We start from the raw sequence: 26,892 nt of genomic DNA on the forward strand, positions 1-26,892 counted from the left end.
AATCATCATCAGTGTCATAGCGCAGGCAAACCTTGACAACACCAGTATTCCCATAATATAAACTCTCTTCCAGCCCATTGAGAGTACACTAATGCCTCTAATGGTTCTAAGGTTACCATGTAATGCCGTATGTATTAAAATAACATGTTATAGAATTATTTGACACAGAACGGTGTATAAATCAGGGCTGGAGAAACTGATGCAGAAATCAACAGCCTCTAAGTTTAATCTAGGAACCAATGATATTATTATTATTATTACCAGTTATTTATATAGCGCACACATATTCCGCAGCGCTTTACAGAGAGAATATTTGGCCATTCACATCTGTCCCTGTCCCAGTGGAGCTTACAATCTATATTCCCTACCACATGCACACACACATACACACTTATGGTCAATTTTGAGGGGAGCCAATTAACCTACCAGTATATTTTTGGAGTGTGGGAGGAAACTGGAGTACCCGGAGGAAACCCACGCAAGCACAGGGAGAATATACAAACTCCACACAGTTAGGGCCATGGTGGGAATTGAACCCATGACCTCATTGCTGTGAGGCAGTAACGCTAACCATTACACCTTTTAAGGACCCAAAGTCAGATATAAAGCCACTGACATCACTATAAAGTACTACAGTTTCAGTATCTCATATCCAAAATGCTTGGGTCCAGGGTATATTGTATATATTGGAATATTCTGTATTTTGGAATAATTGCATACCATAATGAAATAACTTGGGAATGGGACCCAAATCTAAACACAGAATGCATTTATGTGTTATATACACCTTATACACACAGCCTGTAGGTCATTTTGTACAATATTTTTAATAATTTCGTGGCTCAAAGTTTGTGTACACACATGAAATTAATTTATATTTCATATACACCTTATACACAGTCTGAAGGTATTTTATACAATATTTTAATAATGTTTTGTTTAAAGGCACAGTTTGTGTACATTGAACCATCAAAAAGCAAAGGTTTCATTATCTCAGTCATGCTAAAACAAATTCTGTATTTAGGAATATTTGGATATGGGAGACACAACCTGTATTATACAGGCCCAGACATAAGCAAAGACCATATCGTTTCAGGCTTACAGCAGCATCCAATTATAAAACGCAGAACATAGATTTTCCATGGTAGATTATGTGTTCTACATACCCTGTGTGGACATAGGCCATTAAGTAGTCATCGTAATAGTGCAATATCATAGAACCGTCAGTACAATGTAAATGTGGCTAACTTTTCATTTTCAAATTTATAGATCATTAAATTTTAATAACATATGATCTTTAAGCTAATTTACAATATATATTAACGTTATTATTATTTTTTGAACACTCACTCCCTGTAATATTTGTTGTAGGTATTTGCATGTCTGTGTGGCTAGCACTAATTCCCCTGGACTTTTCATTCTAGATCGCTGACTGTGGATAGGATTCATTAACAATCTCTGTGATCCGTAAAAATAACAAAAAAAACTCTGTAAAACATGTGAGAGGCTGTAACACCAGCATACTTCCATTTTTCCTTTTGTTTTCGTCTCGTCTACTTTCCCCTCCTTCTCTTCTGTTTCTTCACCACTGGTCCTCCATCTTTTCTCCTCTTCCTGCTGAGCGGCTGAGTGATGCTACTCACGGCAGAGACAGAGTCTTCCTCATCACTATAGTGCTTCATTTGCGCCTCTACCATGGTCTCAGTTTCTGTGCATTCTGGTGATTTCTCCACAAGGCTCTCCTAATAAAACAATATGTATGATTGGGATGAATCAGGTATACAATGAATGCAACAGCATTCCTCTGCATTCGCTAGTGACCACAATGTTAATGAGCCCAATTACAGAGATCAGATATATTTCTGTAGGAATAGCGCTGTATCCGCTGACATTTATGGATGGACCTAAACGCTGCTTTCTACTAAGGCCAGCAAATGAAACAAAGGCCAGTGGTATAGACACAACAATGCCCATAGTGATGAATAAAGCTCCATAAGCTGCAGTCACTAAAGGGTAAAGGCAGATGAACACCAATGCATAGGATCTGCAGATATCTGCAGTAATTTCAATTGGAAATGTACACTCATTTATAACCCAAAGCAGTCCAACTGCAAGCCTCTGGGGTAAGGCCTAACAATCAGATGTGGCCCCAACCTCTCAAGAACCTTCCAAGTCTGTAAATCATTTGGGGACTGTGAATGTTGGCATGTGTGTCCCAAATATTTGTGTTTGGAACTCACCGGTAGCTGGGATGTGCTGCACACACCATAGGGTTTGAGGCCAGACACTTTAGTGTTTATGTGACTACACCCCAAATAAACAAAAATATCACATGCTTACATGTTCATTTAACAGCATTAACACAGGTATCGGGGGTGGGGGGGGGGTGGGAATAAATTATTTCACCCACAATAATTTATCGGGGCTAATTGAATCTCCCCCTTTGACTGATTTTCTGCAGTGGTCAAATCTGTGCAAAATTACTTGTCTCAACAAAGGATCATTCTGCTGATATCACAACTGTGACATTGCCAGATAATATGCTTCCTTCACTAATGCAGACAACAGACACAAGCACTTCAGGTTCAAACTATACACAACATTTGTTTTGAACACTATTTGTAATAAGTGAGTGGGTCAGGACCCCATAAATCAGTTCCTTACAGTACAAAATGGCTGCATACAGTAATCAGTGACATATTCCAGAACTGGTAGCAAATACAAGAGTGTGGGCAGTATTCAACCCCTAACTGTGGTGAACCAGTGGAGCTCGTTATTTGCATATACCTTTAAACTCAGATGACGAGTCCCAATCGTGCCCCCCAACTTACCTTCTTTCAACCAGTACTAATCAGTGGTGGGGATTCTCGCGGGCAGAGGCGCCAAGAATGGGCGGGGCAGGTACAAATTACCCAGGCCTGGGCTTGTTGGAGGAGCCCGGCGGGGACCCAGGCTGCCCCCTCCCTCTTACCTGTCAACAAACCAGCACACAGCCGCACGAAGCAGCAGTCTCGTTTTTCTCTGCCTGTGGGGGTGTTGAGGTGGAGCGATCACACTGATCATGCCCCCCCCCTGGATTTGTGCCAGGCTGAGGGGTTCACAGTGCTCAGCTTTGCGGCTCTGCAAATAGTTTTTCATTATAAGGGGGCATAGCCACACCTCCCACGATGAGGCCATGCCCTCTCTATAGTAATGGGGCCTAGGCCGGTTCTCTACGGCCCTGCACAAGCTCCAGGGGGCAGGTACTGGAGCAGTGACGTTAACACCAATTTTTTCCGTGTCCCCATTACCTAAAGAGGTGGGGGCATGATTGTTTGAAATAGAGTAGTCCCCTCTTTCAAACTATGTGACCCCATAGAGATTATTGGCGAGAGATTAGTGTAATCACCAGGCAAAATCCCCTGCACTACAAAAAAGTCCTGAAGTCCAGGGATGGTCGAAGATCTCCCCCCAACCTGGCATCCATGACATCAGGGGCACCCATTTTAAAAAGAGGGGGATCTCCTCTTTCAATTTATGGGTACGCTTAGCACGATGATCTTGGGATTATGCTACAGAAAACATATGTTTTCTCACCGCTATAATGACATTGGCAACTTTGTGGGCATCCATATTTGAAAGAGGGGGGTTTAATCTTTCAAATTATATTGGTCATTAGTAGCTATTGTGTGGTGATTACTTGTGATCACCAGACAATATTACCTTGCACTACGGAAAATAGACTTTTTCCGTATATGGGTTGGAGGGCACTAAGTGCGCTATCACATCCCTCTTTCAAATTACATGCCCCCTTAGCAGCTTTTGTCTGGTAGTCCCTTAATGTGGTAGGTTGTCTAGTTTTTAAAAAGGTAGGCCTTGGGCTGCCAAATTCTTCCCACAAATAGTAAATGTGTAAACGGAGACAGCGAAAATAAAAAAAAAAAAATTTTTTATTTAAAGTGCATACAAAAAACAGTGATATTGATGTTGGAATGTGACGAGCACTAATGTCGGAAAATGGCCTCAGCACAAGGGTGACACACCCTCTGCAGCGAAGGGATTAAACCTGACATTTATAAATGTCACATCACTGTGCAGGGGTTAAAGTGGAAGTAAACCTAGAAGTTACAACGGTCCCGGTAAGGGACCAGACATAATTATTAGAGATGAGTGGGCTTGGATCTCAGAGATCCAAGCCCACCCGAACTTACCCAATCCGAGGGGATCCGAACCCGCAGTACGGAGCTCCGAGCTCCATGGCCAATTCTAGACTGGTAGAGGCAAAACGTCATCAGCTGGCGTTGGATTCCTGTTGGGTTTTGGATTCGTATATAAAGCCCCACCGCAGTGATTCCGGCGCCAGTTACAGTCTGCTGTTACAAGCTGCTGAACGCTCTCGGCTGTGCTGCTCTTTCCTGTGTCAATCAACTCCAGGCTGCTCCTGTGTCTATCCTGTGCTGCTGTGCTCTGCTTCAGTAAATGCTCTGTGCTGTGTCCATCTGCTCCAGTGCTGCTGCCGCACCTGTCTGGTGTCCATCTGCTTCAGTGCTGCCAATTAAAAATATATATTTTTTGTGCTGAACCCTACTGTGTATCCATAACATACTGTGACTCGGTAGGCTGTACCCCCCTGTGTATTCATAACAGGTAGGAGGCGACTTCCTGAAAATGTGGAAAAGTTGATGTTCATTAAAATGAACTTGAAATTCCACAAGGAAGACCTTTACCGGAAATTACATCAAAGTACAGAGACTTCTCTAATGGTGGATTCCAGCGGGGATGAATTAATATGTGTGAGAAGGATGAAAACTCTGATCAGGATGACGATGACATCTTGCCACTTTAGGGAGACATCATTGACAGTACTGTTAGCTTAGCTGCCTTAAGCATATTGGTAGCTTGTTTTGTGGGGGCCCAAACATACCAAGCACTTCAGACACAAAAGTGGCAGTCCCTGTCATTGAAGTGCTTGGTTTGTTAAACTGTGCATGTCCTTTTTAATATCCAACATAAGGGTGGATGGGAGGGCCCAGGGACCATTCCATCTTGCACCACTTTTCTTTTCTGCCACTGCTGTGTGGCAATGTGTCAGATGTGCTATAACCTGATGTGTGTTTGTGCAGCTGTTCTGTTGCTTAGTAACCACCCAGCTTGCAGCAGCCTTTTGTCTAAACTGGATGAAAACAATATTGTCAACTGTGAGGTGGTCAAAATTGACAGGAAATAAAATAATACTCTAGAATCAATGATTTTAACAATTTTTTATAAATCCAAAGCCAAAAACCAAAACACATGAGGGTGGTTTTGGCAAAACCAAAACCAAATCCAAAACACAAAGTTAATAAGTTTTCAAAACCAAAACACTGGGTTCAGCTGCACATCTCTAATCATTATTAAATTTAATTATTCTCTCTAAACTTAAATAAATGCTACTCTTTAAAACAGAGCTGACTAGTATACAAAATTATATTTCATGCAGATTTTACCCAATACCTCCCCAAGTATATTCACATGACATTTACAGCAAAGAATAATGCCATGAGAAGTGAGAGAGAACTCACCTCTGTGGTCTCTCCAAGCTGAATCCGTAACCAAATATTAGTGCGTTGGCTCCAGTCACCTGGAGGGTCTACTTCCCAGAGGCGATCCCGTTCTTTCGGATTATCTGCTAGAAATCTGCCACAGACTGGGAACAGAAACGTAATACAGTCACACAATGATGCAGTCAGGATCGGATGACACGCAGCTAGAATATTGTAGATTTCTTTTTTTGGGGTTTTAAATGCTTAGGATGGGATGTACTAAACAGAAAAATGCGGTAAAACCACCTGTAATGATAAAGCCCATTTCAAATCGGACTGGGCATATTAACAATAATATTGATAACCATAGGTGTGTGTGTATATACTAGAGATGAGCGGTTCGGATTCTGTGGAATCCGAACCGCTACGAACATTGGGGATCCGAGTCCACCCGAACCCTGTTCGGGTGTTCACCGCCTGACTCGGATCCCCGTTCGGGGCCGAACGGCGGCCGCCTGATGCCAATTCTCACTAGAGAAGCCGACATCAGGGCTCCTATTGTGTAGGGCAGAGCGCTGTGATAGCGCTCTGCCCTACACAGACACAAACACACAGCCGCCAGCGGCAGCTGTGTGTTTGTTACAGCAGCCAATGAGAGTCACACAGACTCTCATTGGCTGCTGCATGGAGGGAGCCGGCTGGAGCTCACACATGAGCTCCGTCTTCCGGCTCCCTCCTCAGCGTGTGACAGCAGAGCGGACGGCGCGGGAGCGGGGATACAGGTAAGTTTTTATTTTTTTTACTTGTGTAAGGGCCGGGGGGGGTCTGCTACTGGGGGTGCGGGGCCTTACTACTGGTAGGGGCCTGCTACTGGGGGGGCTATACTACTGGCGGGGGTCTGCTACTGGGGGGGCCATACTACTGAGGGGCCTGCTACTGGGGGGGCCATACTACTGGGGGGGGAGGCATACTACTGGGGGGGGCTGCTACTGGGGGGGCCTACTACTGGGGGGGGCCTGCTACTGGGGCAGCCTACTACTGGGGGGGCCTACTACTTGGGGGCAATATCTACTGAGGGGCCTGCTACTGGGAGGGGCATACTGGGGGGCATACTAGTGGGGGGCCATACTACTGGGGGGGCCATACTACTGGGGGGGCCTGCTACTGGGGCAGCCTACTACTGGGGGGGCCATACTACTGGGGGGGCTGCTAATGGGGGGCATACTACTGGGGGGCCTGCTACTGGGGGGCATACTACTGGGGGCACTGCATAGGGGACCCTACTACTAAGGGGACTTCATAGGGGGCACCACTGCTGGGGGCATTGTGTAAGGGACACCACTACTGTGGGCATTGTGTAAAAGGGTCACTACTGTGGGCATTGTGTAAAAGGGGCACTACTGTGGGCATTGTGTAAAAGGGTCACTACTGTGGGCATTGTGTAAAAGGGGCACTACTGTGTGTCGTAACATAAATAATAGACACTACTTTATGGTGTAATGTGAATCAGGCCCTATGTGCGGTGTAATGTGAATAAGATTGTGCACTGACTCCTTGGGCCGTAGCCCACTATGTAAACAAGTACTGTGGCTCTGCTGGTCGTACCCCACTGGGTGGGTGCACTACTTTTCATTTCTGCCACTGCTGTGAGGCAATGTGTCATAGATGTGCTTTATACTGTGGTGTCTGTGTCGTTGTGCCGCTGCTTTGTCGCTTAGTAACCAGTCAGCTCACTGCAACCTTTGGCCAATAATGTTGAAAACAATATTATAAGCTGTGAGGTGGTCTAAATTGACTGGAAATTAATGTTATTGAGGTTAATAATACTCTAGGAAGAAAAAAAAGACCAATTTTTGTGATTTTAGCTTTTTTGTCAATTTTTGTAAAAAAAATCCAAATCCAAATCCAGTCACCGCAGTTTGGCAAATCCAAATCCAAAGCCGGACGACGAATTAGAACCAAATCCAAATCCGGCAAAAATGGTCCGGCGCACATCCCTAGTATATACATTTAAATTGCATAAGCTAACCAAATGAGTGGTATGTTAAGTTAAGCAATAGAGAATGTTTACATTTATGCAAAACCCAATTAAGTTTCAAAGCATATGACTGATAGATAGAACAGGATCCAAAATGTTTGCATGCCTAGAGGAACAAGCCAGTGTATTGTGTAGGTTGTGTAATTAGCACCACAGAGGCTGAATGGGAAATAAGAATTCACACTTGTAGGCTGTCTGAGAACTAAGCCTGTCTTCTCAGTATGCCAGAGCATGTCCTATTCACGCTGCCCACTGTCATCTCCATTTGCCAGACAGGAACCCCGTTATGAGAACAAGGTCCCATCACACCTGGTATCAGGGAAGACATTCTCAGACTTGCTGTCTCTTATCTCATGTGCTATGAAATTCAGAATACATTTCTGTGGGATAAGAAGCATGACAGAATGGGTATATTTACCCCGCAAACTGGACTGCAGGCGTTCATTCTTTTAAGGGAGTCACATGGCTGGCATGATCCAAAATTCTTTCAGGAGAGACCTTACTCCGGCATTGTTCAATTCCGAATGTGATATCTGAATTTTGTTTACCTTTTTATTTATTTTTGTTGAAATTGTCTGTAATCTGTGTGTACTTTTAATAATTGTAATAATAATTTCTCTCTCTTATTAGTACCTATAAGCTTTGAAGTATTCTTGAAATTAAAACTTATTTTCTAATTCTGATCTTCTGTGTTCTTAGACCTATGGCCTTATGAGGCATATGCTTCTGATTTTTAAGGACGCCAGAGGGACTTCTGGTTGTTAAAGCCAGAAGTCCGTCTATCTGAGGGTATCACAAAGGACAACTCTTTATGGGAGAGCTGTCCTTTGCGATTTTAATCACATTTCTAAGTACATACCAGGGTAATTAACCTCGTTATGTACCTGATAAGAGGCGGGATGTACCACAATCACAGTAGTAAAATATCGCTCAGCTCAGTGCACATCGGCCTTGCATGTGACTCAGAATCTGGCCCAAAGCCTCTGATCCGATGTATTGCTGCGGACTGCACTGTCTTAAGAGTACAAAAAAAAATAATCTAAAATTAGTTTTAAGTAAAGGTCAAATGATCGCACTTTTCCACCAAAATGCCAGGTCCCACCTAGGTTACTGAACACTGTTTCAAGCTGTCACAGCTGTTTGAAACCATGATCACACTTCAGGCTGGACATGGGTTATTGCAGGGTCATCTCTTTGCAGACACCTTTTGCAGGTAATTGGAGATTACATTATCGTCAAGCGCCAGTGATCCAGCCCTCCGCTACTTTTAGCATAGTTGGTAGCTACCAGGGACGGATTCCTGGGTAACACAACCCGGGTTGACCTTTTCAGATCAATAAGCGGTGGCAATAAACTAGGTTACAATTTTGGTGGAAAATTGTATCAGTGACAGCAAATATCCAAGAAAACCCTGTTCTATATTATTATTATATGACCACTGTAATAAGCATAGGTGTAGTGTGGAGCCGTGTTACCGGCAGCAATTGCATGGTACTAATGTGCACATGGGGAGGAAGGAAGTACAAGTGATAAAAAGCCATCAACGGCAGTGTCGGCCTGGGGTGGGATGGGCCCCAGGGGAAACACAATTGGAACCCCGCAATACATTTCTACGATTCCTACTACTCTAGCACATCACTCCCTTCCGCTGTTACCAGGCTTTAATCTGAGCTTGGTTGTGTGCAAAGATCCAGAGCTTTGATCTGAGCAATGAAAATACTGAACCTTTATCCAATGTAGATGAACAAAATTGGATAGATTTGGTTACTCTAAGACACGGGACCTGTTTTCTACAATTGCTTTAGATCACAGGGCCTGATTCAGCACAGATCACAACTGCAACCGCGTAGGCAGATTGACCGACTGTTTCGTACTGCGCATGCATCGCACTGTGCGTGCGCTGCGATTACGCACACAGACAGAAATCCATTGCAGAATGAGTGACAGGCCATGAGCATTTGGGGGTGGTGACGGGGGATATGCAGGTGTGCCTTTCCATATGCACGCCATTGAATGGGTGTGCATAAATTAGCCATTGTGATTGCCTACGCCGCTTGAGTACTCACTGCGTACAACAAGATTTGCAATTTCTGCAATGGGTCAGACCTGCTGTAATTGTGCGTGACGGGTCAATGTGATTCTATGTTACCGATGTATACGCAGGTCTGCGAGGTATTAAGGGTGTGAGAAGGCAGCAGTGGGTGTCTCTATGCTGGCTGGTGGTGGCAGACATTAGCATATTTTTACAGCAGCATTGTGTGCGATTACGCAGCTGTGCTGACTCAGGCAATTGCGATCTGTGCTGACTCGTCATCAACTGACTTCATCTACCAGCCTGGCCCATAATAATAAAATAAAATCACTTTTTAATGTGGAATTGCTCCTCATTATCATCCCACAGACAAAATAACATCTGTGAATTGTGTTCACACACAGCAATTTGTGTGGCTAGTTTCCATAATGAAATGAAAAGAAAGCAGTAAATAAGAATGAATGGGCTTTAGTCAGAATCCAGTCAGAATGTCGGCAGGTTCTGACTAATGACAGTCAGAATGTTGACATGGACTATAGTTCGACAACCAATATGTCAACATTCAAAAATGATGACATGGTTAAAATGCCAACATGTTCTTTCTAGATTGGCTCACACACACACACACACACAATAGTCACCCATTGTCTCATACACACAACAACAATCACCCAATGTTTCATACACACACAGCAGTCAGCCACTGTTTCAGAAACACATTGCCCAGTCATTGTCTCACACACACACTTAGTAGTCAGACATTGTCACCAGGACCGAAACTAGAGGTGTGCGAGTGGTGCCAGTGCACAGAGCCCTGTGGGCTAAACCGCCACTGCCCCATGGTCCCTGTATCTGGTTAGCAGGGTTCATGGAACAGCACCCTGCAGCCAGAATCTCTGAAGAAGTGCCACCCGGAGCGTCCTTAGAATACTGAGGATTCTTTGGGTATTGCTGTCATTCCTGGCGATGGTCTCCCACCCCCTCCACATGACTTCATGTGCGCAGGGGTGTGGCCTGCTCAGGGCTTCAGGATACACAGTGACGGTGCTGATTGTCACACGCACAGCTGTCACCCATTATCTCACACACATACAACAATTACCCATTGTCTCAGACACAAGCACACATAGCAGTCAGCCACTGTCTCACACACATACATAGCAGCCGCACACACATACAGATGTATCTTCATACATCTAGCCTCCTTGCGCGTTATTTTATTCGCACAGCGATGTGAATAGGATGCAGAAGCAGCTCAGTCTCACACCCTGTGACCCCTCATCAGTGCTCTCACCTAGCGTCTCCTCACAGGCTTTGTGCTGCTGACTACTATTCACTTCCTTCCCCAGGGCTGAGTCTGTGGTCAACGCTGTGTCCATCTCCCGATCAAGGGAGAGGTAAAAGGGTGGAGTAGATGTAAGGTCAGGGGGCACAGAATGTACAGAGGAAGAGCTGCGCCCCCTGTATTATTTACAATGCCACTACTAGTATGTTGATATTGCCCCGTTCCTGAATTAATAAGACTGTTGTCTATTACTTTCAACACCAATTTAGATACCCTTGTTCTGGTGCCCCCACCAGACACCGGCGCCTGGAACATCTGCTCCTCCTGCGCTACCTCCCTGGTAATAAGGTCACAGCACAACAGCGCAAGCAACGTTAACAATAGGCAATATTAGTCTTCACAATAATCTGGTGTTGAGGCCAATAATGTAATTCCAACCAACACCATGTATTTGAGGGTTTCCCTGGGTACAACCGGCTTCCACCCAGATTTAAAAAACATACAAGTAGCTTAATTGCCTGCTGATAAAAAAAAAAAAATGGACCATAGAGTGCAAGTTGATGCAGTAGAGAATTAAGGGGGAAATGTATCAAACCTTCTAAAGAGGGCAAGCAGAAGTACTACAAATCATGGGCGTATCTATAATGGGTGCACGGATTGTGGTGCAGAAGGGCCCCTGGGTCGAGGGGAGCCCACACCGCAGCCATATATTTATTAAACTTACCTCTCCGAGTCCGGCGTCAGCCAATTCTGCAGACTTTAATCACTGTGAAAATGATGCGGCAGACATTTTCCTGGTGATTTGTGCATGCGCAGTAGAGATGTCCTCGGGAATAAGGTACAGGTGCCATGTTCCGCTGCGCTGCAAATTAACCCCTTTCTCTCTTAAAACACCCCTGCAACAAACAGCAACCAATCAGATTCTAGCTCTAATTTTTCTAGTACGTTCCAGAAAATATCTTCAATATAATTGGTTGCTATGGGCAACACCTTCCCTTGGGCTCTATTTACTACAATCCGCATATTGAATGCGGATTGTAGTGTGATATTACCGAGTGAATTCGCATTGCGAATTCAGGCAATATCACAGGGATTTACTATAAATCCCTTGCAGGGACAGAGCTTGTGATAAAGCTCTGTCCCTGCGGATCCCATCCGCACTCTAATCGCGGTATTTTCGGAAAATACCGCGACTAAGAGCCCGCGCATGCGCCAAACCACCGTCGCTGCTACCCCCCACCGATGCTAAGCCCCGACCCCCGCGATCGCGGACCACCGCGACCCCCTCCTCCCTTCATTACACTTACCTGCATTCTCCTGGCCTCCGGTGATCTTCTCCGGGCTTCCCGATCAGGTGATCTCCCATACTGCACTGGGACCCGATCACCTGATGACCGGGCCGCAGTGCACTATGGGAGACCAGCTGACCGGAGAGGAGCCATCACCAGAGGCCCGATCACCGGTCCCTGGATTCAGGTAAGTAAAAAAAAATGTTTCAATTTTTTTTTTCTTTTTTTTACAGCAATCAGCTTGCGGTCTGTTTAGACCACATAGCTGATTACTGGTACCGTCTCCCGCCTCTGCTCTCCCCGTTAGAGCAGAGTGGGAGCCAGTAACCGGGGGAGACTCTGGATAACGCCACCTCCAGGTGGCGTTATTATCACAGGGCTTCCCCCGGTATTTTTTTACAATTTATTTTTAGTAACTCTGGTCGGATCACATTTCCCATTACAATTATGGGAAATGCGATCTGCTTTACTAAAAATAAGTGATACCAGGGGTTGGAGTAGAATTTTACTAATTCTACTCCAATTGCCCTGTAATAACTACAGGTGAAACTAAAATAATGTGAAAAAGGTGTGAAAACACCCTTTTTCACTTTATTTTAGTAAAAATAATGTTAATAAATAGAGCCCCTTGTCCTCTTTAAAAGGTTAGATAAATCTCCCCTTTGAGGTCGAATTCAATTAGACGCGGAATCCGTCAAAACGACTTCTGCTTGCAGTATATGGATATGTGAGCAGAATCAGTCTATTGTACCTGACCGACCATTACACTGTATGCTCTAATTCTGTATGCCCGCCAACACAGCAGCAGGTCACGTGACCACCCGGAAGCAAGGAAGCAGCGTGCAGTGCCGTTGCAAGCCGCATTCTCAGGGACAACAGCATGCTGAGTGGAGGAAGCCCATTCGCAGCCCGGGCTCCTCCGGGGAGATTCAGCGGAAAGACCCCAGATGCCCGAGCAACAGCACCCACAAGCAGTACCCGCATGCCCCTCATACAAACTGTCATCGGCAAACAGCACTACCTTTCTGTGACTATTAGCCGCAACACACTCCAGGATCACCAAGGCTTACACAGCCAGAAGTGATCAGTCACTCCCCCAGATGCTCAGTCAGCAGCCTGTAATTGCAGCCACCGCACACCGCTAAGACATACCGACAGTGGCTAACATCACTGCCGGGCACACGATCCGGCAGAAAGGGAAAAGACAATGACTGAGGTCATGTATAGCCAGACCACCGAAACGGGGAGAACCATCTCTACGAACAGAACCCTGTAATCCTGGGAATAACTACCGGCACAGAGGCTGCCTACATTGATGCTAACATCGACAAGCTGGCCAAGCAAAAGCAATGTCAAGTTTCGCACTGACATGAACATATTATTGTAAAAAAGGTAAACAGTCCATAATATAATAAAATGATCTTCTGAAATCTTCATTATGGACTTATGAGTCTGGAAAAGGTCATGGAATCCTCAAAAAATTTGAGTCTAAATACTGCAGTATAGCTTAGTGGCCCCTCTGGCTTCGTTGAATTTTTTAATGTGGCCCACACTGTCTTAAAGTTGAAGACCCCTGCTGTAATTGGACAGGGTCTGATATGAAATGATTAAATATTCTCTTTCCAAAACTGTATAATACTGTTACGCCACATAAATAGACAATAACACAATCATAACAAAACAGATAACAATTAGAATGTAAGCTCTCACGAGCAGGGACCTCTTGCTTCATGTGCTCCTCTTTACATTTTCTTCTACTCTCTACTCCCCATTAGGGCACCTAACACGGGACCGCCAATTCCCGGCAGCTTATTGTGAGTGCTTTAATCACTATTTCAGCAATGTATATAAGTTGTGTCCTTGTCCTGTACTGTAATGTACTGTATGTTACTTGTTTCTTGTTCACCTATTAGTTCTATGTTCTATGTACTATGTAAGGCGCTGCGGAACACTTGTGGCGCCATATAAATAAAGGATAATAATAATAATAATAATAACAATGGTATAGTAACCCTTGCCAGATGCTGCCAAACTCGTCACTTTACTCAATATGGTATCAAACAATCAGATGGGAAAATAATGATGGCAATTCCATGGTGTCTACATGGATAACTAAACATGGGATCTACAGTATATGAGGATTTCCTACCCTGGTACATTTTAGGAGAAATAGGGGAACTGATGCCCAAAGCAGCTTCCTGTGGAAAAGTCAGGCAGAAGTCTTGCAACATTGTGAGCCCAAAACCTTGTCTCCGCCACTTCTTCCGCACATAGATGGTGTCCAGCACTGGTAGCATGTAACACTGACTGCTGAGGTCACACAGGCTGCCTAGGAGTGGACAGAAACAAATCAAAGAGTGAAAGAGGAATGAAAAAAACAAAATATAATTAAAAGGCAGCGCATTCCAATTTTGTCATCTGATATATATTGTACAGAGTATCTTGAACCAATGAAGCAACAGAGGAAGACAGTTTATATAGGTAAAGTTATTAAACTTTAAATACTATATATAATTAATTGGTAAAATGTGTATGTGTGTATAATATATATATATATATATATATATATACATACACACATACAGTACATACAATGAAAAAGATCTGATGAAATTGCTGAAAATCAGCGATCTTGCAAAACTGGAACCTGTTACATTTTCCCCATGCTGTATTTCAACCATCACTCATGTGGAAAGCTGGTTGATTTCAATTATTTCTATGTCAGAATCAGTCTTTCCTTTGTTCACCTTCAGAAAAAAGTACTGCAGGGGAGGCCGATTGAAAAGTTTCATAAGCTCCGAAAAGCCAAGACAAGATGTGTAGTTATATATTACTGTATGCGATCAAATCCCCCTGTGCTGTTTTAATGTTCTGTGCGATACAAGGTTGCCTCTGGAAGGGGCTGCGCGGTTTTAGAATCTAAAGAAGCTCATATTTGGGTTACAATCAACTTCTTCTATTTTACTATTTATCTGTACCTAGTAATAATGAAACAGACTCATAATAATCGTGTGAGTGATGTGCATACAGGACCAGTCTGTTTTTTTTTGTTTGTTTGTTTTTTTTGGGGGGGGGGCGAGGTGTCAAATATCTGCCCAATTGAACACTAGTTTCCATCTTACAGGGCAGCAAATGTGACTCAGGGGTCTATCTACTAAGCAGTGTTAGGAGACAGAATGAAAAGTGATAAGTCTGTGATAAGGTGCCAGCCAATCAGCTCCCAACTGTCATCTCACAGGCTGTGTTTGAAAAATGACAGTTGGGAGCTGATTGGCTGGCACCTTATCACTTTCTTATCACTTTTCACTCTGTCTCCTAAAACTGCTTAGTAAATAGACCCCTAAGTGAATTAGCTATTTGGCTCTTGGCATAGCATGTACACCGTCTGTCCATTTATTTTTCTACTAAAACACCACAATTATGTATATTAAATTAACTTCACCAGTAGTTTTCTCAACCGTTCACATATCTCATGGGAAAAAAACAAGTATGACCATGTGAGTAATGCCTTAAGAAAAAGTCATGTAGCAAAGGGTGGGAGGGGGGGGGGCTATTAACTCCCTAATGCCATGTATTTGCAAAGCCAGGGATGGAGCTGGCAGGCAGGCCATGTTCTGCACGGTACAGCAGGTAAGTAGACTGTGTATATTGTCACAACACACATTGGATATCGTCACCTCGGGCTGATGAGACAGTCAACAGGAGGTAATTATTTTGCTGCTTTAATGCTGGACTTGGCACAGGGGAAGCCAGCGGAGACCTTTCTGCCAAATAAAGACCCTGTTTGTTAAAAACACTGACACCACCAAGCAAGAATGTAGCCCAGGCAGCTCACAAACAATGTTTTGCAAGCTGACATCTCATTTTGGACTGAGGGTAAACATGTCATTATTGGACAACAGGGGTCACTTAAATATCATTAAGTACTGGCACACATCAACAGGAATGAGGCTTCATTGGCTAGAGAGAAAGGCAGGTCTCATTTTTATGTTGTGTAACAGTATAATTTTAAGCATCTAATGTTTGGCCGGGGTCAAATTAGGACTTCAGAGTGCAACAGCAGCTCTATTAGACCCAAGTGTAGGAACAGCAAACATAGCAACAGGGAAACAGGAGTGGGAAGTTGAAGAGTGGGAGCGAAGAAACTATATACAATATAAACAGTATTTATAGTTGCGAAGGGTACTAAAGTATGAGCTAACACACAACAATCATCCCTCTTAGTAATCTGCTCCATAATGGCAATGCTGGGATAAAGGCACAGTGTATGGAAGGATTACACCTCCTCACATGTGGCAGATTCCAACATAGCTCCCTGGTCAGAGTTGGTGTCTCAGACATGTAGAGGCAGAAGAAGCCCAAAACCTGTCTGGGAGTAAGGAAAAATATCAGCAATGAGATGTAAGCATCTCGGATAAAGAGGAACCATTGGCCTCAACTTGCAGTGCAACAACCACAGGTGGGATGGTTGACAGGGGCATAGAATGACCCCGACCCCCTCCTTACAGAAAGTAACAGAAGGCCCAAATGTGTATTTCTTCTCCACTGCATGGGCCAGGGAGGAGATGTATCAAACCCACGAGAGAGATAATATGGAGAAGTTGCCCATAGAAACTAATTGTCATTTTATACACTGTGCTAGAAACATTATAGCCAGCAGCTGATTGGTTGCTATGCTCCACTTTATCTCTCTTGAAGGTTTAATATATCTCCCTTCAGTTCTACTAAGAATATGCAGTCATAATACCGACCGCGGAGATTCCAGCGCTCACAATGCTGACGCCGGAATCCCGTCTCCTGTTAGCAAAATAACTTCGGGGTTAGGGGGGAGGGTTAGGGTTGGGCACTAAGGGGGTGGGGGAAGTTTAGGGTCAGGCACTAAGAGGGAGGGTTAGGATGCGGGAAGGGGAAGGTTAGGTTTAGGCACTAGGGAGAGGCTAGGTTTAGGCACCAGGAAGGGGGGAGAGGGGGAGGGTTAGGATATCGACCGACAGCTGTTGGAATCCTAACCCTGTCGGGATCCCGGCGTTGGAATTCTGACCGCCGGGATCCCCAGCGCCGACATCCTGTACCCAACCCCTACTAAGGGTGCAGCTTTCTGAAACTTTAAACACAACTTCGGATGGTAAGGGCTGACACATCTGTATGTAGAATGAACAGGTGGCTAAAATTATAGCACCAACATGTATCACACAGAGAATCTGTTTGATCTCACAAAATGCTGGAGTCCAATGATGTAAGAGGCCAAATATTTTTTGCAAAGCTGCAACAAAGGACAAAGTAGGTGTGAAGCTTCTATAATCTCCTGCCAAGCACAAGAATGAATGCAGCTCCTATCTGTTTGGGGCACAGGGCATAGGTCAAAACCAGAACTTTATCAATCTATTGCTATGATTTCAAAAGTGACCCTAACAATAGGAAAGGAATGGGAGGGGTCTGGGGACAGTCAAGTGAAAGAACAAGAAGCACAAAATCTAGCAACCTCAGCATAAATATAAATAAAAAGGGGGCGAGGGCCTGGGCCTGATTCAGAGATGGGCACCGCCGATGTGTCTTTGTACCCAACCAGCGCTGTAGCTAGACGGCAGTGCGCCCAGTGCAGCACTGCCGCCCCTCTCACTGACTCTCCGCCCCCCCCGAGCGCTCACCCTACCTTCCGACGGCAGGAGAGAGGGCGGGATCTTCCGCCGATATTCAATGTCCGGCGCGCACCACAGCCGGAGGTCTCTATCTACCTCCGGCACAGAAAAGTGTGTGCCCGGTGCCGCTGGAGGATGGCGCCAGGTGCACATGACCCCTCAGCCCCCCCCCCTAGTTGCGGCCCTGACCCAACGCCTGTGCTAAAAAATGCAAAAGCCGCAGGAAGTGTTGAGTTAAAAGACGCTCACTGCCGACTTCTGTGATCTGCTATTGCGTCAATCGTGTCAATCATGCTGCAGCGTTTGGGGCACGGAGAGTGACATTGCAGCCCCAGATCCACAAATGGGCAAACCTAAAAGCATGGGGTTTACGCACATCTCTGAATTAGGCCCTGCGTTCTCAGTTTGCTTATGTTTGTATTTCCTGTCAATAATATATTTTTTGCAAAATAAAGCAACTGCACCTGGGCTTCTGCACCCGGTAAACAGTGAACATTCCGCACAGCCACCTTTTCAATGACCTTGTGGTTAAACATTCCCCATTAGAACTTCTCAAGAAACCAAAGTAGATGTGATCTATTCTGCAATTTGTGGAGCTTTTGCCCAGGATAAAAAATGGATGGAAGACGACAGAATTGTATCCCCAGTGGTTTTTAAGATCATGGGCAAAACCATCCAGGACTTTCACAGGGGTAACAGAGTACCACTAGCCTCGGTGTAGGAGACCTTACAGTTCACTCACTCTCAGGGTAGTGTTCGGTTTCTTTGCATGGTAACATGAGAATGGGCTGTACCTCCAAATGTGTACAAGCGATACAGATGGGACAGTTATAGGACACATCCTTCGAGGCTTGTGAACCAGGACCAGTACCTGTAATATAAGCATCTATGGTGCAAAAGGGTCAGTTGTAAAGATCTCCAAAGTGGAACAATCCTTTCTGGTGGCAACTGGCTTCTCAATGTTTCTTTTCTCTACATCCTGAACAGTCGTTCAACCACATGATGGGTAGATGAGACTCTAGTCTGTAACCTGCGGTGCAAAGAAGCTCTCCAGTGACTTGGTCCTCTGTTGTTAATGTTTGATTTGGGCCATTAAGGTGGGAGAGACAACATGGTTCTCAAGCTTGTCTGGGCAGGGGCGTTTCTAGAGAGGAGGGGGCCCGTGTGCAGTCTCCGACACGGGCCACCTCCTCTCTGTCCGGCGGCCGGCAGCGCACTGAGCAGTATTGCCAACTCTGAAACGGAAAACAAGCAACCTATATGTAAAAAACAAGCCCAAAACAACCCAATCCAATCCTAAAAAGCCCAATAAAAAAGCCCAATTTATGGGGGTGTCTCTTTGTCCTCACTCTCTACCTGCCTAACTTCCTTTATTCCCCCTCTTCTCTAACCTAAATATTTTAGTGTATGCACAGCCTTATCTGCCTATATTGCTTTTCTCCCTCCACACCAGCCTCCATATTTTTACCCCCTCCCTCTTTTCATACCTCATTCCCTTGCCAGTCTTCAGCTGGGTACACACTTGCCGAGATGTGTAACCAGTGATGCGACGCCCGACCACGCAATATATATCGGGCAGTCGATACATACTGCATGATGTGGTGACCAAACGTCCGATATGTCGGGCAGCGGCTCCATCCACTATACCAGTGTCAGCATCTGGGTCTGGGTCGTTCCATCGGCCCTACATGCAGGCCGACGGAACGACCCCGATGGACAACCCGCAGGAGTCTGCAGGATCACACATAGTGGGTACACACTAGCATACCTTCCAACATTTGCAGTGAGTCAGTCGGGACCTGCGCACGCCTTCGGCGCACGAGTCCGAAAGGGGGCGTGGCCGGATCATAAAGGGGGCATGGTCTGATGACACGCCCCCATTTACATCACTAATGGAGCATGCCCAGCATCTCTGAGATGCTGGGCTGCCCCCGGGCTTCACCCGTACTGTGAATAGATGCATGCGCACAGCATCTATTCTCGCTCTCCATGCTGCAGCGTGTATGCTTCTCCCAACTCCCCCCCCCACCGCGGGACACTGCGGCCCGTGGGCGGAACAGCTGGACAGTCCCAGAAAAACGGGACTGTCCCGCTAAATGCGGGACAGTTGGGAGGTATGCACTAGCCGATGTGGATGATATGTCAGTCCAATCAGCAGGATCAGGCGACATATCGTATAGTGTGTGTACCCACCTTTCCTTTATCTGACTCCCCATTCCTCTCACCCCTCTTCTTTACCTCCTTCATTCCTGTCACCTGTCTAATTCCATTATCCCCTCTTTTTAACAGCCTCAGTCATTTTAACTCGCCCCCATGTACCTGCTTCATTTCTATCATCTAGTTTAGCTCTCCTTCTTGCCTACCCCTCCAACTTCACCCTGTCCACTGGCTACTGCCCTCTACTCCCCGGACACAACCTTCTCCCCTCTCTCAGTCACTACCAGTGCAAAAAACACACACACAATTACTTAGCTCCAGGGGTGCCTCGGCAATGCACACAAAATAAACAAGCCCAAAAACAAGAAACCTTAAAAAAAAAAAACAACTTGCAAAAAAACAAGAAACTTGCTAAAAAAAAAAAAAAACAAGCCCAATTCCACTTGTTATAAGCCGGCGTTATAGACTCTGGGCACGAGAGTGCGCCCAGAGTCTATAGAGTATGCGCAGGTCACCGGGAAAATGGCCTCGGTGGCCATTTTCCCTGTACTGCGCAATGGCGAACGATGGGAAAATGGCTGCGGCGGCCATTTTCCAGTAGTTTTTAGAGCGCCGGTCACTTGCTCCCGCGTGGGACTCCGGAGAGGTAAGTATGCTATGGGTTATGACTAGAATAGAGGGTTGCAGGGGACCTGTGAGGTCACACCCACGTGACCCGGTCTGAAAGGGGGAGGGGATGCTAACGGGGGACCAAAAGTGGCCCCTCGCAGGCTCGCTACGCTCGCCGCGCTTCGGACACGGTGGCTCGCTCCGCTCGCCACAATTATTTATTCTCCCTCTATGCCCTCGTGGATGGTAACGCAGGAGCGGTTGATACGTCACAAAGGTCCTTTCTGCACATAGGATCTAGCATCAACAGTATGCTATGGGTGCAGGGTGTGTGGTGCGGGGCCCCCCTGGACGCAGGGGCATGTACCCATTATAGATATGCCCCTCTGTGTCTGGGGTTATAAAAGAGAGGACTAACCTCTTTTCTCACTGAGCTGCACTGTTTTGCCATCCCAAATTATAGATCCCATACCATTTTAAGAACTTAAATATTTAAAATCTCACAACGAAGGCTAACCACACGAAGCAGGTGGTCAGGGATGTATCGGACAATTCAATCCAATTTCAAATATCTGAAATTAAAGGAATATTTAAAAACTCATAATATTTCTCCAAATTCTGCAGGCTATGGGGCCTATTCATTAAACCTAAAAATTCGATGGAGATAATTAGGTTTAGAACTCGCATGGAGTTCTACCTAATTATAGGTGGAATTCATCATTCCACCTCTCCATAAGTATCTATTCCGAAAAGCTGTCATTTTTGCGATGACAGCTTTTCGGGAAATAGATACTTTTCCCTGCCTACACTACCTTATCGCATCTGGAAACAGTGCTGCGCATGCGCTGTTACATCTGTAAAACCAGCGCATGCACAGCACTGCCTACAGATGCGTTAAGTTTGTGTACCCCCCCCTCCCCCCTCCGCTCACCTGACCCCCCCCCCCCCCCCCCCGACTTACCTGTCCGCGCAGCAGCCTCCGGCTCCGTCCTGCTGGTCTGTCATGTGGTTTCCCAGCAGACCACATGACAGATTAGGAAAAAAAAAGTTGTTTTTTTTTTTCAAAACTTTCTTGTGCTCTGCTGGGGAGCACACATGTCCGACCAGCCTCCGGAGCCTGAGGACGGAGCAGAGCGCCGGAGGGACTCGTCGGGGGACCTGCATACGCGGATACAGGTAAGTCGATTCTGCTATTCGCCACCTCACAGTGGCGAATAGTAACTGCATCAAATTCCGAAAATTCATAATTTTCGGAATTTGATGAATACCACAATTTCCACATCCCCACACTAATGTATGGGGAGTGTGGAAATGAACGCAGGGGAACTTAGCAGGGAGATATCTGTGATATCTCCTGTGCTAAGTCTGTTCATGAATACCAAAATAACGTTATTTAAGGAAAATGTCCTTAAAAACGTTATTTTAGTGTTGATGAATAGGCCCCTATATCTTATTTATAGATGCTTTCCATCATCGGTTATTCCCACTGCCATATCCTGCTAAACAGTCACACATGACACAAGTGAGATGTTTGTGCCCACTAAAGATGCAGGAAAATTAATCATGGATAAAGTGACATTTTGGGCATTCACCTTTCTTTTTGTATGTATAAAATGCCAAAGCCTCTCCGTGATGCCATAGGATCTTAGCCAGCTCCCCTGCAGTGTGTGGAAGGAAGCAGATGCCGTTCTCGGAGCCACTGCCCTGCACAAACCCACACACCAAGCAGTTCAGGACAAAGAGGACAATCCTTTCTCCAAAGGTCTGGACCTGGGTAATGACAAACATGATTACTAAAAGGATGTATCCATTCCTAATGAATCACAAGCTGCTGACAAGAAAAGTCCTCACTTTAGTCTCACTTCTATGGTACAGATTGATCCATGAGTCAGGTTCTCCGGAAACTTGTGAAATTTAAGTGAATTAACATCAGGGCAGCCTAATCAGTCATAGTGAGTCATGTAACCGCTAACTTAAAGATACATTGCAAGACTATGAGGTTCTCACTTCTGGAAATCACTTGCATTTCTGAGCTGGCTGCTATTAATGTGTATAAAGCATTATTGCTAAGTATATTAAAAAGTACCTAATGCCACAACGCAGGCAGTCAATATGTGGACTTAAATCATTTCTATGACAATACAGGTAATTAATGCACTAGAAACATCACTGGCGTGATTCATGTCTCAGTGCCACTATAGCTTAGTGAATTAATAGGTTCCATTCTCATGAATCGTGCTTCAGCCTACAAAATGCCCACCACACTGTACAGTATGTAGGTGTCAGGAAATAATCAAGGGAAGAGTTTTTCAATGCACAGTTTACTTCCTCCTGACCTTACATAGTCAAAGTGTTTTGTAGCCTAAATGGCTCATAACAAAACAGAAAAAGGGTTTTTATTTACGAAACACAACCTGTAGATCAGCAATGCTGCTTAATATGTCGACCACGCTACCAAATTAGGACTAGATGTATTATTCCTTTATCCTTCAATGTTACTCTTCTAAAATACTTAATTTGTCTTTTCATCTTTTAGAATGATCTTTTATTTATGAATACATGATTGCAGTGCTAAACTTACATAGCAAATACAGAGGGGAGAATGCTCGTGTGAGCTTACAATCTAGACTGTTTTTCGTGGACAAAGTGATAAATATCACAGATCCTGATTTGGCAAACTAACCTGGTTTTGCCTTTAAAAAAAATTGCCACTTTATACCCCACAGCAAAATCGACCATAAATAAAATAAAAAATCAACCTTATAATACGGTGCGGACCTATTCAATTTTGTCTTCAGAATGTAAGGGGAATAGAGTTGGGGAGTGCATAAGCTGGCGATTAGGAGGAGGGTTGGTAGGCTTCCATGAAGAAATTAGCTTTAATAGGTCTGGAGGCAAGTCTGCTTGTAGTGCCCCGGAAGAAATAGAGAGTGATAAAAGGTAATCAGAGAGGAGTTTTAAATGATACAAGAGAAAGAGAGGAAGCCAAGACTGTCTTTATATCATGTGTTATTTTTATATGTGTAAAGCTTTTTACTACATTGTTTGGTAGGTAGTGTTAAATTCCAATCCTTTTGCTGGAGGAAAATGGCATGGTGCCCTCCTGCATAATGGCACCTCACTTATATAACTCTGTCCTGTAAAATGAAACCTTGTTACTGTACCTCAGTGCAAAACTTGGAAAAATCCTTTGCCTAACTCCTTGCATTCTCCAGAGCAAACTCTTACACCGCTATAGACGGCATACCATTTAATTCACAATTAAACCGTGTGCAATCATGCAAGACGTTACAAAAGAGCATTTACTCTGCAGTTATACACATTTGTAGTTTGTAAATGACCCTTAATAACTTGCACTCAGCAAGACTGAAATGTAAATTATTTTAGTGATACTATAAATAGAAGTTTTTCCCGTAGAAAAAAAGAGCATGTTCTTTAGTTAAAAGAGCAGGAGGAGTACATGTTTGCACCTACATGAGTACAAGAGGCATTACGTTCAGCAGGTTAGTCAGATTATATGCATGTAAGTGATATGAATTACAATTCTAGTTTCATTATTGGAAGAAGCTACTGACACAACACTTACCTGTTTCAGACCTTCTTGAACTGGAACGCATGACTGCAAGATGTCATCTACTCCCCACCACTTGTCATTCAAATATACTGCGAGAACTTGGAAGACAAATAAGAGAGGTCTTACAGAAAGATCCTACAGTTTACAGGGCAAAAGTGAAAGGGTTGAAGCATCTGAGTACATAAAGGGTTTATCAAGTTTCAGGACCTATAATCTTCTTTTGAACTTGCACACACTGGGCCTGATTCAGAAAGAATGTGCAAGGCACAGTGCCAGTCTGTATATGGTGCCATCATACGCTGGTGCTCCTAGATTTCTGTCAGTGCTCATTGGTTTTCTGAGCAAGAGGTCAGCCTTTCCAGGGGAGCAGATGCCTAAACTGGCCAATGGGAGATATTAGGCCTTGCAAAGTACAGAGTGGTTTTACAGAAAACCACAATAAAAAAACAACAGAAGCAAAGTTATTAAAAGGATATAAAGCAATGCAGAGGGCACAATTTTAGGAATGGTCCATACTTTGTGGAAGGGTGCAAGTGAATTTAGGCCTTTAATTTTTCCCTAGCTCTCAGATGGTGGAAATTCGGATCTTATCCTATATTTGTATTGGGTCGCAATTTTCACCATACAGCATACCTGCCGACTCTCAGAGCGTGGCCAGAACAAGGGGGAGTGGCTGGGCTGGTGACAGGCACTTGTGGGCGTGGCCATGCGATCGCATCAGTTTGGCCCCGCCCCACAATGCCGATAATATAGGCATTGTGAAGCAGGGGGCGGGGCCAAAATGACGCGAACCGCTGCGGGGGTTGCAGGGGTTATTGTGGGGGGATAGGAGGGGTGGGCGCAGCCGGGAGGATTGCCTGCCTTCCTGGGAGGTCGGGAGCGGCACCCGATTTTCAGGAGGCTCCCAACCAAATCGGGAGGGTAGGCAAGTATGCCTTACAGTAGCACTTTGACGCAGAAGCACATTTCTAGCTGTACTTGCCAATGTTTAACAAAAAAAAAAAAAACTTGCCACAAGGAATAAACGGCCAGATTCCAATCCTGACACAATTGGGATCTCAGTCACTCCACAATTGCGAATAAATGCTGATGACTCAGAAGTTTACCTGAGCATAGGAACCCACACTTCTGCCTTCTCATGACAGGCACTTGTGGGCGTGGCCATGCGATCGCATCAGTTTGGCCCCGCCCCACAATGCCGATAATATAGGCATTGTGAAGCAGGGGGCGGGGCCAAAATGACGCGAACCGCTGCGGGGGTTGCAGGGGTTATTGTGGGGGGATAGGAGGGGTGGGCGCAGCCGGGAGGATTGCCTGCCTTCCTGGGAGGTCGGGAGCGGCACCCGATTTTCAGGAGGCTCCCAACCAAATCGGGAGGGTAGGCAAGTATGCCTTACAGTAGCACTTTGACGCAGAAGCACATTTCTAGCTGTACTTGCCAATGTTTAACAAAAAAAAAAAAACTTGCCACAAGGAATAAAGGGCCAGATTCCAATCCTGACACAATTGGGATCTCAGTCACTCCACAATTGCGAATAAATGCTGATGACTCAGAAGTTTACCTGAGCATAGGAACCCACACTTCTGCCTTCTCATATCCGTCCGATGACGTGTAATAACTTAAACATCGGAAACATTGACGCAGATCGGGCGCCCATCCACCTTCTGAGTAAGTCTGACCTGACTCAGAGTGGCTCTCCTGACACATACAGGGCTCTCCAGCTGCGAGCAAGACTGCAGTGGCAAATATATATGCACACCCAGAAAACCGTGTTTACACTGACCCGTCACGCCTGCGTTTCTGTAGCCACCCCCGTTACCTCCCAGAAACACTGACTACCTGTCAATCACTTTGCTAGTAAATCCTCTTTGTGATTCAATCACTGCGCATGTGCAATGCAGTTTATATACGCATGTGCATTTGTGGACACATCAACTCTGCGCCCGGATCAGAATCAGGCCCAAAGAGAGGACTGACGTCACCTCACTCTCATGATTGATTGAACACCATACATCAGTGGAAATAGTGAAGTTAAGGAGTAGAAAAACAGAAAACTTTGTACTTAATATAAGTAGTGGTGCACGCAGGCGGGGGTGCGTTCCTGAATACCCAGAAACCACCCTTGAGGGACCAGATTTTTTTTTTTCTTTGACACTACTTTATCCCCATCTCTACACTTCCAGTGGGCATCCACAGTGGCCTCACTTGATCAGAGCTGTAGCTCCTTAGACAGACATTCAGAAGATCAGCAATGGGTTTTGGTCCAGCGGCCAATCACTGTCCAGCAGATTCTCCATTGGCTGCAGCTTCTACCTTCCCGACATCAAGCAGATTGCTGAGAGAGAACCCCAGCAGCTCCTCGCAATTACTGGTGTCCTGCAGTCTTCCTCAGCTCTCTGTGATGTGGGAGCTGTTAGGGACTAATATATATTATTTATATATATACACACATATATATATATATATATATATATGTATATATATATATACATACACAGTCAAGTGCATAAATATTGGGACATTGACAGAATTTTCATATTTTGGCCTCTATTCACCACCACAATGGCTTTGAAATGAAACAAACAAGATGTGCATATAATATTGCCCGAAACACTTCAGAATTCATTCTGCTACTTTTGTCAGCAGTCACATAATCAATAAATACAAGCGAACCGGTTCCATTGGCAGCCATACATGCCCACGCCATGACACTACCACCATCATGATTCACTGATGAGGTGGTATGTTTTGGATCATGAGCAGTTCC

General features: G+C 45.0%; 1 protein-coding gene across 4 annotated transcripts in view; it reads right to left on the reverse strand.

The window, feature by feature from the left end:
* Positions 1–734: 734 nt before the first annotated feature.
* The window catches only part of LOC148481905 (protein FAM169B-like), a 57,126-nt gene continuing 30,968 nt past the window's right edge, over positions 735–26,892 (reverse strand). For 2 of the 4 annotated variants that reach the window (XM_088452864.1, XM_088452863.1), the window contains 5 exons: positions 24,137–24,222; positions 22,143–22,320; positions 14,295–14,474; positions 5,541–5,665; positions 735–1,742 (listed from right to left, as the gene is read on the reverse strand). In XM_088452864.1, coding sequence (XP_088308990.1) covers positions 1,554–1,742; positions 5,541–5,665; positions 14,295–14,474; positions 22,143–22,320; positions 24,137–24,222 — 758 coding nt within the window. In that variant the 3' untranslated portion in view covers positions 735–1,553. Of the gene's footprint in view, positions 1,743–4,190; positions 4,528–5,540; positions 5,666–14,294; positions 14,475–22,142; positions 22,321–24,136; positions 24,223–26,892 lie in introns of all 4 variants that reach the window. The other 2 variants (XR_015871817.1, XM_088452862.1) reach the window with 2 other exon arrangements.

Source organism: Taudactylus pleione, unplaced genomic scaffold, assembly GCF_031769625.1.
Source record: "Taudactylus pleione unplaced genomic scaffold, aTauple2 ptg000556l, whole genome shotgun sequence".
Taxonomy (NCBI): Eukaryota; Metazoa; Chordata; class Amphibia; order Anura; family Myobatrachidae; genus Taudactylus; species Taudactylus pleione.